The 13,338-nt window shown below is 42.3% G+C and overlaps 1 protein-coding gene across 1 annotated transcript; it reads right to left on the reverse strand.

The window, feature by feature from the left end:
• Positions 1-375: 375 nt before the first annotated feature.
• Positions 376-12,559, reverse strand: LOC128735317 (collagen alpha-1(I) chain-like). Its single transcript, XM_053829807.1, has 16 exons — positions 12,304-12,559; positions 5,057-5,688; positions 4,882-4,999; positions 4,642-4,820; positions 4,401-4,581; positions 4,235-4,333; positions 4,053-4,168; positions 3,822-3,993; positions 3,540-3,760; positions 3,264-3,483; positions 2,990-3,204; positions 2,386-2,925; positions 2,095-2,329; positions 1,711-2,033; positions 1,469-1,649; positions 376-1,411 (listed from the first exon to the last, which is right to left on the reverse strand). The coding sequence occupies exons 1-16, from the start codon at positions 12,557-12,559 to the stop codon at positions 423-425; spliced, it is 4,677 nt and encodes a 1,558-aa protein (XP_053685782.1). The 3' UTR covers positions 376-422.
• Between the last annotated feature and the right edge of the window lie 779 nt (positions 12,560-13,338).

Raw genomic sequence — 13,338 nt, forward strand, 5'->3', positions numbered from 1 at the left:
TCGACGGAAGGGATGATAGAAGTAAGTAATGAAACAAAGATGTTGATAGTGTCCAAACAGAATGGGACAAGGCGTGAAGTGAAAGAGCGGAGAATTAGGTAAAAAGTGGTGTACCGCTCCTCTTTACCCAAACTCTAGCAAAATTGAAATTGCAAAATTGTACGTACTTTTATTTAGTATTTCAGTTTTTATTTTCACACACAAGATCCTTAAATCTAGCTAGCAAAACTACGAAGGGGAACCTACGCTAATCTTAGTTGTAAATATCTTGTTACAAGATGCTTCCAAAATATCACTTTCATTTGCGTTAGTCGCTTTGGCAGTGATGGGAATTGCTGCCACTGCAGTACCTGATTTTTAAATTGCTCTATTATAAGAAGTACTTTGGTTTGACCTAGCTTAACTAGATTCCTAGTCCATTTTCAGTAGAAACAAACTGCTCCAATTTCGATCCAGAACTGTTGATTTAGCTTGCCAACATCCCGCACCGCAATATCGATAACTGGTAGCCTCGTTGGTTTATCTGTCTTGTAGGTAAGAATAGTTTGAGCGTAAGTCGGTAATCGATGCTGGCACTCGTCCAAAATGGCATCATATCGCAACCTCTGGGGTCCTTTGGCTGTTAGTTCGGCATCATTCCATGCCAACAGTTTCAAACTCTGTCGGTAGCTGTTCGAGTCTTTGCTAAAGTAAGCCACACTGTTTTTGCAGTTGTATGTTATATTCTGTGATGCCGAAGCTGATAACAGTTGCAGGAAACCAATCTGGTTGCTATCTGCTTTGTAGGTGATTTTCATACCAGTTTCCATTTCGCCCAGCCAAACTTCTTTTTCATCGCCGATGTGATGGAGTTCTTTAGTTCGCAACGGTTGAGGAAGAACACAAGTGCTTCTCGTTTGAGCATCGCAGTACACAAGAATGGCATCACGTACATCTCCTTCGTTGGGATCGATCCAGTAGTGACCAGAAGTGAATTCGGGGTAAGCAGCAAACAGGTCTCTGCAAGTTTTCGCCGGGGATGATTGTTTGCCATCTGGCTTTTTGAATGTTCCAAAAGTTGCCTTAAGTTTCTCGTAAGCTGTTTCAACTAGCTTTCTACGTTCTTCGTCGGTTAAATCGAATATTTTGTTGAGCTTCATGGGTTCATCACCCAAATTCGGATCCGGTCCTTTGGTGTTGCTCATTTGTCCATGTCCCAGAAGAGCGGCTAGTGCAGCAGCGTCGTAACCAATACCGTCGCCTGGTGGTCCTGGTGGTCCAGGAGGCCCTGCCGGTCCCATAGGACCCACTTTTCCATCGTTTCCAGCAGGCCCACGTGGTCCAATAATACCAGCCACACCTTGGGGGCCTGGTGATCCATCGCGTCCCGGAGGGCCACGAGGTCCTGCTTCGCCAGGTTTGCCGGGTTGACCTTTAGAATTTATTGACAATTAGCATAAATTATGATATTCGAACATAACACCCTTACCGATTGCTCCTAAATCGCCCTTGTCTCCTGGTGGACCTGCTGGGCCAGGAAGTCCTTGTAGACCAATCAGACCGCGATGACCTTTCACACCTTTTTGGCCTGCTTCTCCTGCATCACCTTTGGTACCTTCCAATCCCGGCGGACCAGGTTTACCGCGAGGACCTGGCGGACCTTCCACGCCCTAGAATCGATATTGTATTCAAAGGATAGTTTATTTTGAGATAGTCTTATCTTAAACGCACCTGCGATCCCGTTTCTCCACGAAGTCCCCGCTCTCCTGTCAGACCAATAAGACCTTGTGGGCCTTGCGGACCTGGTAAACCTGGAGCCCCTGGCATTCCCTGCGACCCAGGTGCACCAACCGGTCCCTTGTCACCAGTTCGTCCAGCAATACCTGCGGGTCCTTGTTTTCCTGGCGGTCCTTCATGACCTGGATCTCCTGCAGGCCCTGGCAGTCCAGGAGGCCCAGCAGCTCCTGCAGGACCGGGAGGTCCATCATGGCCAGGTTTGCCAGCCTGACCAGGCTCACCTGCTGCTCCCCGAAGACCTCGCGCACCCGATTGTCCTGAAGAATTTCAGTGATTTTTGTTCTATCTGTTCTATACAAGAAAGCATCAAATGCTTACCACTTGGTCCAGGTAAACCTGGCATTCCACGATCTCCCGGGGCTCCTTGAGGACCGTGGTTTCCAGGTGGACCGGCCGGACCGTCACTACCAGCTGCGCCTTTTATGCCTTCTGGTCCAGGCTGTCCGGGCAATCCTTGAGGTCCAGGATTTCCAGGCCTTCCTGTGTCACCAGCGTTGCCTTTTTGTCCATGTAATCCAGCCGGGCCAGGTGGTCCTTGATTACCGGGTTGTCCCTTAAAAAAAGTTTTCATAAGAAACGTAAAAGTGCTTGTTTGATTGTGATACATACAGCTGCACCAGGATCACCAGGCCTTCCAGGGCTTCCCATAACTCCGATCTCGCCACGTAATCCGGCTTCACCACGAGATCCTTTACTGCCGGTTAATCCTATAAGGCCTTGTGGGCCAGGTTCTCCTGGTATTCCAGGATTGCCACTGATACCTTGTTCTCCCTTTAATCCCATGGCTCCACGATCGCCTTTAGAGCCAGGTAAACCAACCGGTCCTTGTGGTCCTGGAAAACCTTGCAATCCCTGGGGGCCCACTGGTCCACGCTCTCCAACAGATCCAGGAGCTCCTGGTTCACCGGGAATTCCAGGAGTTCCTGGTTCACCCTTTTCAGCTGGTTCACCTGGAGGACCTGTTGGTCCCATTGGTCCTTGAAGACCTCGTTCTCCTGTTCTACCTGCTGCGCCTTCTGGTCCAACCGGTCCCGCTGCCCCTCGTTCTCCTTTTTCACCAGCTGGCCCTGGTAGGCCTCTTAAACCTGGCATACCGATCATACCTGGTGCTCCTTGATGACCCTTCATACCAGCTGGTCCAGGAGAACCCTGTTATTAAAGAAGATATTAGAGCGTTGATCTTAGACTGCAAATTTCATAATGTAAATCTTACAGGGGGACCATCGTTTCCTTGAGAGCCAGGTTCTCCACGTAATCCTGGTGTACCGGGTGTACCGACTGGTCCTCTTTCGCCCGGAAAACCGCGTTCTCCTCTGGCACCGGTTTGACCAGCTAGCCCTGCAGACCCAGGTTGACCAGTTTGCCCGTCTTTTCCTTGTGCCCCTGGATTACCCGGTGTTCCCGGCAGACCTTGGAAACCTCTTGGTCCTGAAACGAGCTCGATGGTAGGTACGTATTCACTACCGATTAATTTTTGAATAATTTACCGGCTGGCCCTGGTGGACCACGGTCACCATCATTTCCGGGGGGTCCTGGAGGACCTGCAACGCCAGGTGGTCCGTCTTTACCAGCATCACCACGTGGTCCAGGTGTTCCCGGAGATCCAATATCTCCATCTTTGCCAGGTTCTCCAGGGAAGCCTTTATCTCCTGGCAAACCAATTGGGCCAGGAAGACCTTGCAAACCTTGATGGCCTGGTTCTCCAACCTGTTATCAACATTTCATGAATTAACCAAATGTTTTAAATATTGAAAAATAATTACTTTTCCATCAGCTCCGGGCAAGCCTCGCTCTCCTGGAGCACCGGCTTTTCCTTGGGAACCTGGTCTTCCTGGCACACCACGAAGTCCTTGTATACCGGGTGGTCCTGGAGCACCAGGGTCTCCTGTGGAGCCTTTGTTACCTTGTGGACCCATCGCTCCTCTGTCTCCACTTTGACCTTTTATACCCTGAGCGCCATCGGGTCCGGGTAAACCAGGTATACCTAAAAATGTATTTAAGTGCTTAATAACCCTCTTCTAGACACAATTCGTACAATGATATACCTGGTAAACCTCGTTCGCCTTGGGGACCAGCTAGCCCGGTAGGGCCTTTCATTCCTCTTTTACCGCGCTTTCCTTCCGGCCCTACTGCTCCAGGAAGCCCACGTGGACCAGGTACTCCACCTTCACCTTTTATACCGGCTTCTCCTTTGTAACCTCTTTCTCCTGGCAGTCCCTATAATACACGTCTGAACTAATAAGTGTTCTGTAAATGGAAACTATAGCGATTCTTACTGGTTCACCCTTTACTCCCGCTTCTCCAGGACTTCCATTAGCACCGGGTGATCCTCTCGGTCCTGGGAATCCTGGTGGTCCCGCTATTCCTGGTTGACCTACTGATCCTTTCTCACCTATTACAGATTACAATGATATAAATAACAGATGCTTGCATTTCTTAACAGATCTCTAGATAATACCTGCTGCCCCATCTTTTCCTGGAGGACCATTCAGTCCAGGTTCTCCTGATTGTCCCGGTCGGCCTGATTCACCTCGTGGTCCTTGCGGACCTTGACTGCCTGCATAAATTAATTGTAATGACTTGGATGTACATAACTAAGATTCCACAGTGCAACTGTACTGTACCTTTAGGGCCTTGTCCCCCCATGTCACCCTTGTTTCCAGGAGTACCGGGGAAACCAGGTGGACCAGGTTTGCCTACAGGTCCCGGCTGTCCGGGTGGCCCAGCAATTCCGTCGATTCCTCGTAAACCAGGTGGCCCAGGAGGACCTTCACGACCTCGTTCGCCTCTTGGACCAGCGGATCCCTAAGTATAAAAATAATGAAATATCCAAACCGCTCAATCATTCATCACAATTATACTTACAATTGGTCCGGGAGCACCAATAGGACCAGAGGACCCAACAGATCCTTTTTCACCAGAAGCTCCTTGCTCCCCTTTAGGACCATCCAACCCAGCAAAGCCCTGGTGTCCTTTAATTCCAGGTACTCCGGGTAATCCCGGCAGTCCACGAGGGCCAGGCTGACCTACGAGTCCTTGAGGGCCTGTAACGACAGTACATTTAAAATTGTTACGAATCCTGATTATTAGCTAAAACAATCTTACCTGCTTCTCCATCTTCTCCAGCGACACCATCTTTACCGGGCGGACCAGGAAGGCCTCGAACACCTGGAGGTCCGGAAATACCTGGTGGGCCTGGCTCACCTGGTTCTCCTCTCGTTCCCTATGGAGAATAAAACTGCCTAAAATCACCGCCTTTAATTGTATGGATTCTCTATACCTGAAAGCCTTGAGGTCCTGAAACACCCGAAGGACCAGGAGGTCCGCGTGGTCCCGCAGGTCCAACTTGAGCCTGCATGAACTGAAAGTTATCAGGCCCAGGGCCTTTATCCGAGCCAGCCATTGAATCTTGCAGCTGCTGTGTATAGAAGGTCAAATCTGGCGGCGGACCTGGAGGGCCAGGAAGACCGGGTACTCCAGGTGTACCTGGAATGCCGGGTGCTCCAGCTTCACCTGGTGTTCCGGGGTGTCCCGCTGGACCTGGTGGCAGTTGACTGCCCACTTCTGAGGCATCAAATTCAGGGGCTGCAGTAGTAGTCGTCGTTGTTGTGGTTGTAGTTGTAGATGGCGGAATGACTTCCACATTTATATCAGTTTTGATTTTCGGACAATCAGCTTCATCGCAAATAACTTGACTGTTTCGACACTGGCAGGTGGCACAGCCCTTGTAGCCGGACTGGAATTGTTCCTTTTCGCGGTACCATTTATCTTCGTAGTAGCAGGTGAATGGCTGAACAATCGATTCCGGTTCCGGTGGCCTTACACTGACGGAGATCTGCGGAGATGGTACTTCACCGCGGGGAACCTCGTCGTCCGGTTGACGGAACGATGATTCTGTTGTTCGTTTGCCACCTAGTAAGAGTATCGGAGACAAAAAATTTTTAATATAATACATTGCATGTGTATTTGAAGTGAAATATTTCGTTTCTGGACAAACGACGTTTTGAGCAAAAATAAAACTGTGGCAATCGCATTATAAAAACATAGGTCAAACAAATAATATTGGTTTTAATGAACTACCTAAAATATTGCAAACTAATGCATAATACAAATATTCAAAAAAAAATTAAAAGTCCGGAGTTCCATGAAATTTTGTACGTGAGTCTGATTAATCGACATATGAATGAAACCAATATTTAAAATATTTCGAGATCTCTTGTCTACCCAGAAAACTATAAATTCTCGATTTTCTTCAACATCGTTTATGTCAAAAATGTATACATTTCACGAAATATTTCTCAGTAATCAAGGAAAAATATTATCTGAAAATAATTTTTCACAAAATTGTCCATAGCGGTAGAAAAATCCAAAGAAAAGCCAGAAGAACTTTGCTTTACCTCTCGGCACTTTTTGACGTCGGACTGGATTTTTCTGCAAGGTGTCATTCCAAAATTAAGAAAACTCTGAAAAAAATACTCAGCTAAGCTTCCGACTGTTCATCAAAGAATGCTAGCTTGTTTTAAACTGGCTTCAGCTTTAAGGTTCTTTTTCACTTAATGGTGGCATTAAATTATTTCTCGATTCATACTCAGAAAAGGCACCAGACGTTTTTACAGACTCTCATTCACATAAATTTTTTGATTGACGGTGTCAGTTGCAATGAGAATGTCGCCCTTTAAACCACTATCTCCAGCCTTTCAATTTCGATTGTCTCATACGCTGAAATATGTCTGCCACGTTTCCACTTTCGGCAAACTTTTTGTCTAAGAAGTTGTTAGAGATCTGCTTAGAAAACCTTATGACATCGTTCATCACCACGCAATCAAACATCGTTTGCATCGTTGTGTACCGCATCCGGGATCGTATTTAAAACACGATCTTGTTTGTTCTTATTTTTTTTACGTCGCAATTTGAAGTCGCTGCCTTATTCTAAGTCGACAGTCCAACTCGTTTTTTAGCTCGATGGACGGTGGTAGAGGACACTTTTGACATCTCGGACGGAAAGGTTAGGGTTCTGCTTGAAAGGGTTGACAACTCTATTTGTCGTTGCTGCGTCTTCCGGCTTTCAATTTCTCGCCAATCTAGCTGTTCTGGCTGTTGAAAAGCGTTGCCCGAACGCTTTTATTACTTTGGTGGCAGTTGTTCTGGTCATTTTTAACTATTTTGCTAACCCGAAGTGCGAATAGTTCACATTTTCGCGATGCGCGCGACATGAGGCTGTTTGCTGGCTATCTACGGTAGAAGGTGGTTCACGATTAAAGCTTGAGTAATTAAATATCTGATCTACTGTTTATTTTACTGTAGCCTAGTGGTTGGATCTGGAATGTTTCTTCATTCAGTTGTACTGAAAAGTTCGCCACGATTAATTTTGTTTCAACGAAGTTATACTAGATAAAAGCCGCGAGCGGAAAATGCTGTAATCTGAGATTATAACCGGATTCGAACCCACAACATCTCAGATTACAGCTTGGTTCGACTCATGCACCTTCCAGCATTGAACAAAAGGTAGGAGTCAAAATGACTACTTGTCAAGCATAGCTACCAATACCCCCCTTCCTTTCCGCTCTTCCCCTCCTTCACCAAAAAAAATTTTTCATTTCTTTCCCCTACCGTCCCTTCATCAATTGTAGAACCATCGTTTCAAAAAATATTAATATATATGTAGGTATGACCGCATTTCAAGGTCAAGACTAAAAACTTGAGATTAGTCTATGGCATTCTTTGTTGTTTTATTGTCTTTACGCCTACTTGTCCCCACTTGGCTATCTTTTCACCACCACTTTATCGTCTTTTTGACGTCTACATGCTGTCTTTTCGTCGTTTTTTGTAGTCTTTCATCATCTTATTGTAGTCATTTCGACGCCGTTTCGTTTTCTTTTTGTCATCTCTTTCTTGTCTCTTCTTATTTATCGTCTATTTGACCCGTCTCTGTTGTAGTTTTGTTGTGTTTTAATGGTTTTTTTCTCATCCTTTCATCGTATTTTAGTCGTCTTTTTTGACATCTGTTTTTGGTATTATTTTCATTTTTTTGGCGGCATTTCGTCGTTTTTGTCAAATTATTTGTTGTTATTTTTGCCGTTCGTCTTTTGCTGTTATTTCACTATCTTTTTGCTGATTTTTCGTCTCTTTTTTGCCAGCTTTCGTCATTCAGTTTGTTGTCAAGATAACATTTTTATATTTTTCCATTTATTCTTTGATGTTTCATCGTCTTTTTGCAGTATATTCGACATCTTTCCGTCTTTTTATAAGCTTGTTTCGTCGATTTTTTTGCGCTTTGTAACATTTTTGGTCGTGGTTTTTATACTTTTTGACGCTGGTTTTCTGTTTTTTCATTGTGTTTTCAAGTTAAATATTTTCGACAACTTTTTTATCACTTTTGTTCATCATTACGTCATCACATTACAGGGAAAATATCAATATAACTATTAATGCAAATTTATTACGATCAAAGAGTGAAAGCCTGAAAGTGGAGAATACCATTGACATCCGATTAACATTGCATTGATCATTATCATACGGCAGCACTGCTGTGAATTTAGAAGTTAAAGGTGATGAAAATCTGTAGATATGAGCACTTGATCCGTAGGTCCGCAGAAAATTTCTGAATCCTAAAATTCTTTTATCTGGCATCTCTAGCTGTGGTCAATTTGAGTTGCTGGTCAAAACAAGTTGATTCGCACTTATCCCGATTCGATAATTGGGTCCTAAAGCCCTATGTAGTTTTTAGCTTGAATCGATGAGGTTAGGGTTAGGAACACATATTTTGATATACAATTTTATATTTTTAGGCTATTGCCGTTAAAAACCTTTTTTTTTAATTTTGTGAAATTTTGAACAAAAAATAAACATTTGGGCAACCTTATATAGACAAACTATAGTTGTGCATGGTTGTGTCAAGCGGTGTCTAGACAACACGAATTATAAAAAGAAACCATAGTATGTCTTGAAATGTGACGGAAAACTTTTTGTTTACCTTCACGCTCATGTGATAGTGTGTCAAAAAGTCAAAAGTTGCAAAGTCAGGAAATGGCTTGGCAATCGCGACCTAAAACATTTTCTGAGTTTACAGCTCATTTTCCGGTTCCGGTCATCTCAGTTTAATTAAGGCCTTTGTCAAAATCAGCAATAAGCGTAGTGACTGCACTTGGTTACAGCGTGGATGGCTTCAGTTTTCGGATGCAACACCCGCCATCGAGATGCGACCGTGTTTGGTTAGAAACGCACAGAAATTTTTGGTCTGCTGTTCGCCCTACTGCTGATTCACATCGGAGTAGCAGAACATACCAATCTGATTGATAATACGGTGCCAGTTTCGGTTGGCGTTTTTTTTTTCATACTGTTCTGCGGGGTCGATTGTACCGAGATTATACTGTTGTCCATCAGTTTGACATCGTTTAGTCATTAGCGCAAACTAGATTTGGACAAAGTCTAGCACCGTGAATCGATGGATTGGAATACATTGCCCGAATCAAAACTTGTATCCGATAACTAGTACAAATTTGATATAGGGCTTTTGCTACACACACATGCAAGACATCTGTTGGGCACACATTGCATATTTTCCTATTAGATGCAGCAAAAACGTGCTGGATAGAATTATCATTTTTTCGGAAATTATTCATCATTTTAAAGCAATTAATAGGTAATGTAACCGACAAATGTTACCTGAAATATATGCTGACTGTTGGTAACTTGGGTTTCGGTGAATTCGCGTTAAATCGGTGTTCCAAACATACTGTTTTTCGAAGCAATATAGGGCATAGGCCAAGTTGAAAGTAACGGAATATAAAATTGGTTTTAGCATAATAAATTGCTTTCTTAGCCGAAAGCAACTGCTGGATTTTAATATTTGTTTAGTTTTATCCCGCTAACATAGGTCATAGTTACATTTTTGATCATTGCTACCGCGTCTTAGCTTATTTGTTGAAAATAATTTTTTTATTTAGTAAACAGATATATTACCTTGCCATATGTATGAAGCAATTTGTAATTTCTGTTTTAAATGAAGAAAATAAATCATTTAAAAAATTTTGCTCTTCCCAGCCCGTGTGTTTTATATGGAGCTGTCACTTTTGCCTGCCCAACAGATCACCAATACATATGCACTCTGCAAACACCCTATTCCACTTCCTCACGACCAGCAAAACGCAGACAAGCACAAGAGACAACTGTGAAGCTATAACTGTCAAAACGATCAGCTGCTCTAATGTCAAACCAGAGTTGCCAGTGAGAAAAAGTTATCATTGTTGCCAGAAACGTGTTATTTTCGTTATGTCAAGGAAGATCTCTAATGTCAAGGGAGAATAAATTACAATATTTTTGATTTTTAATTTTTTAGTGCTCTGCATCTTTTTAAAAAAGAAAAAACTATACTCTGGTAGTCATAATGGGAAGCTTTATCGTTCCTTCTAAAAAATCATCTTTTTATCACAAATTTTAGGACCCAATTCGATTCGATAATGGGTCAACCCTGACCTTAATCGATAGTGATTTGTTTGCATTGGACTGCAGGAAGGTACATGCCGTATTGTGAGCCTCAAAATCGCCGGGATAGAGGAAAATTCTCAGAAGTTCAGCCCAAACGGAGTACGGGTAGTCGACAGCCTGTCTCTTCCGAGTCCGAGCGCTGCTTCGAGTTTTCAGTATAAAACCATACAAATGTAAAAACCTTTCACACTTCGAAAATATCTTATGATTTTACATCTTCTGACATGCACATAAATGGAACATCGCAAATCATATAATATTACTTGTTAATTCACTTACAGGCTTATTTATTACGTTTGTCTTGATATATCTTTAAAAACGGCTTAAGCTATTTACGTTTTATTTAATGGAAAAATATATCGGATTTCAGTTTACGTCGAATGTGAGATGCATTTTTTCGGTCTGTGTACAGTATGAAACCCTACAAATTGAAGTTACTCCGCAACATGCATAACAGAGGGTGCTATTTGCAGTGGAAAATGTACGCATCCGGAAAAAAGAGGGTGCTATTCCGTAAGCAAAAAATGTCGGACGATGATTTTTGAGGGATTCTAATTATCTTATGCGTTTGTCAGTGGTTTTACTGTCAGATCATTCTGATCGATTTGGCTTATAGCGACCGTAATAAAATATCCCATGGAATAATTAATCATTTTTCAGCAGTCCCCATTGGTTTGCAGCATAGGCGCATTAAATTTTATCGTGCGTACTGATATGATAGGTAGATAAAATCAACGCGTCATCGAAATTTTGCAACTCTAACGGGAAACATCGAAAAAAAAGTTCTGCCTACCAATCCACACTATCATCAGAAACATTACCAGCAGGATCACAAAATCGTTTCAAATGAAAGCCAGTAGGGGTACCTGGGGTAATAAGCACCGTCGATGCAAAATGTACCCCCTTTGTTTCTAAGCCAAAACACAATTTAAAAATAAAAAAGTAATTCTGCCTGTTAAATCGATGTTTGTTTTGGCTATGTGAATTTGCCTACTATGTGAATTTGACAGTTCTATCTAATAAGGAAACGTAAATAATCTCAAAAATATGTTTTCTATAAATAACCTGTAACTTTTTGCTTCGCTTTACTAATACTTTTTAACTGCTCCGACCAGATCAATCGCTGGTAAATGTTATAATTCGATTAATTGTGGTTTGAGCTATACAATTCTGATAAAACATCAGAAGTTTTGATGTTTATTACTATTGTTTTTACCAGGAACATGTGTAAGTTCGGGGCAAAATGCACCCCGTTACTCGGGGCAAAATGCACCTCAGTAAACATGCTTTATTTACTTTTTAAAAATGATACGCAATTACTTCCGAATGTGTAATATGTTGTTAGGTACTGTTAAACAACTGTAGTCAGCACTGTAGGCTGTTAAATACTGTATTTCAAAAATTATGCTACTCGGGTACACGAAATTCCAAGGAAAACACACCTCCAATAATTCATCTTCCTTCCCTCGCTTAGGAACTGTAATCACAGCATTTGGTAAAAACTAGAAACGACATTGTCAGTTAGCACGCACGAATTGTATTACATTTATTGAATTTATTGAATATATTCCCATTAATTGATACAAAACATGGGTGCATTTTGCCCCGGCTAGTTGCGTTTTCAGACTTTTGCCTCAGTATCAAAAATCACTTTGCACGCCTTTTTCACAAATGTTTTCAGCATGATAGCTTCAGAAACTTTTAACTAATATTCATGAGATTATGCTCAGTATTTAATATTGATGTTTGCTTTAAGCTTTTATTTATTTATTTATTTATTTATTTATAATGTAATTCATCCGACTAATAGTCTACATGAATGTAAATGACTAGGAAAGCCCGTTCGAGTTGATCAGAAAAAACGATTGTGGAGTCATTCTCGAATAGGCCAAAACCCAGTATCGTTTAACTATCATTTCGAATTATAAAAGCTCACAATAGTAGTCAAAAATAATTAAGTATAGAGCATCGCACATACAAATTTACAAAATAAAACGTAATGGTCAATTCACAATAAACAAAAATGAACATATTACTAACTAATAGATGAGTTAAGTAACTTAAGCAGCTTTTGTTTGAACACCGATGACGACTCGTTGAACTCGAACAGATGGAAGAACTCATTGAAGGTTGCACACATCGATTGAATAGGAGAATTCTTCGTGAAATCTGAACGGTTGATGGGCATATGCAGAAATCCGCTACGTTGACGAAGGTTTCTGGGCAATACCCTTGCCTGTAATTGTTCTAGTAATGCGGGACTATCTACTTCTGACGTGAGAATTTTAGCTGCCATAACAGCCTTTTACACCTTCCTTCTCTTTTCGAGGGTTGTCAATCCCAGCAACCGACAGCGAGCTTCATATGGTGGAAGATTCTGTGGGTTATTCCACCGTAAATGCCTAAGGGCGTACCAAACAAACTTGCGTTGGATAGCCTCTATCCGATTGATCCAGTTTGCATGATAAGGTGACCAAACAACTGCAGAATTTTCCAGGTGAGATCGGACATGTGCACAGTATAATGAGCGAAGACAGTGTGGGTCGTCGAACTCCTTGGCAATTTTGAACATGAATCCCAGTTGTCTATTTGCTTTATCGATGATTGCTGAGAGATGGTTCCGAAAAGTTAACCTTGTGTCAATTAAAACTCCAAGATCTTTGATACAGTCCACACGTTCAAGTATCTGATCATTAATACGATAGTCAAATTCGAAAACTTCACGGCTTTGTTTACGGTGGAATGAAATTACGAGACATTTATTAATGCTGAGCGTCATTCTATTTTCTTGGCACCAATTGGTAAAGGTTTTCAACAAAGACTGTAGAACGTAGCAGTCGCCCAAGCTTTTCACAGCGACGTATATTTTTAGGTCGTCAGCATATACCAGTTTACATTTATCGTTAAGTAGAGCTGTCACATCATTAAAAACAGTGAAAATAACAACGGGCCAAGGTTGCTACCTTGGGGAACTCCAGTTTCATTAACGAAAAAATCAGACAGCGATGATCCGATTTTAACTTGTAGCTTCTTATTTTTCAAGTATGACTCCAACCAGCGACAAAGACGTTGAGA

Source organism: Sabethes cyaneus, chromosome 2, assembly GCF_943734655.1.
Source record: "Sabethes cyaneus chromosome 2, idSabCyanKW18_F2, whole genome shotgun sequence".
In the NCBI taxonomy this organism is placed as follows: domain Eukaryota; kingdom Metazoa; phylum Arthropoda; class Insecta; order Diptera; family Culicidae; genus Sabethes; species Sabethes cyaneus.

Bases quoted from the DNA above. Each gene is read 5' to 3' on its own strand.
- LOC128735317 (XM_053829807.1), bottom strand. From the start codon at position 12,559: ATGGCAGCTAAAATTCTCACGTCAGAAGTAGATAGTCCCGCATTACTA. The intron at 4,582-4,641 runs GTAAGTATAATT...TTTTATACTTAG, and splicing joins TTGGTGCTCCCGGACCAATT to GGATCCGCTGGTCCAAGAGG. The intron at 3,484-3,539 runs GTAATTATTTTT...TGTTGATAACAG, and splicing joins TGCCCGGAGCTGATGGAAAA to GTTGGAGAACCAGGCCATCA.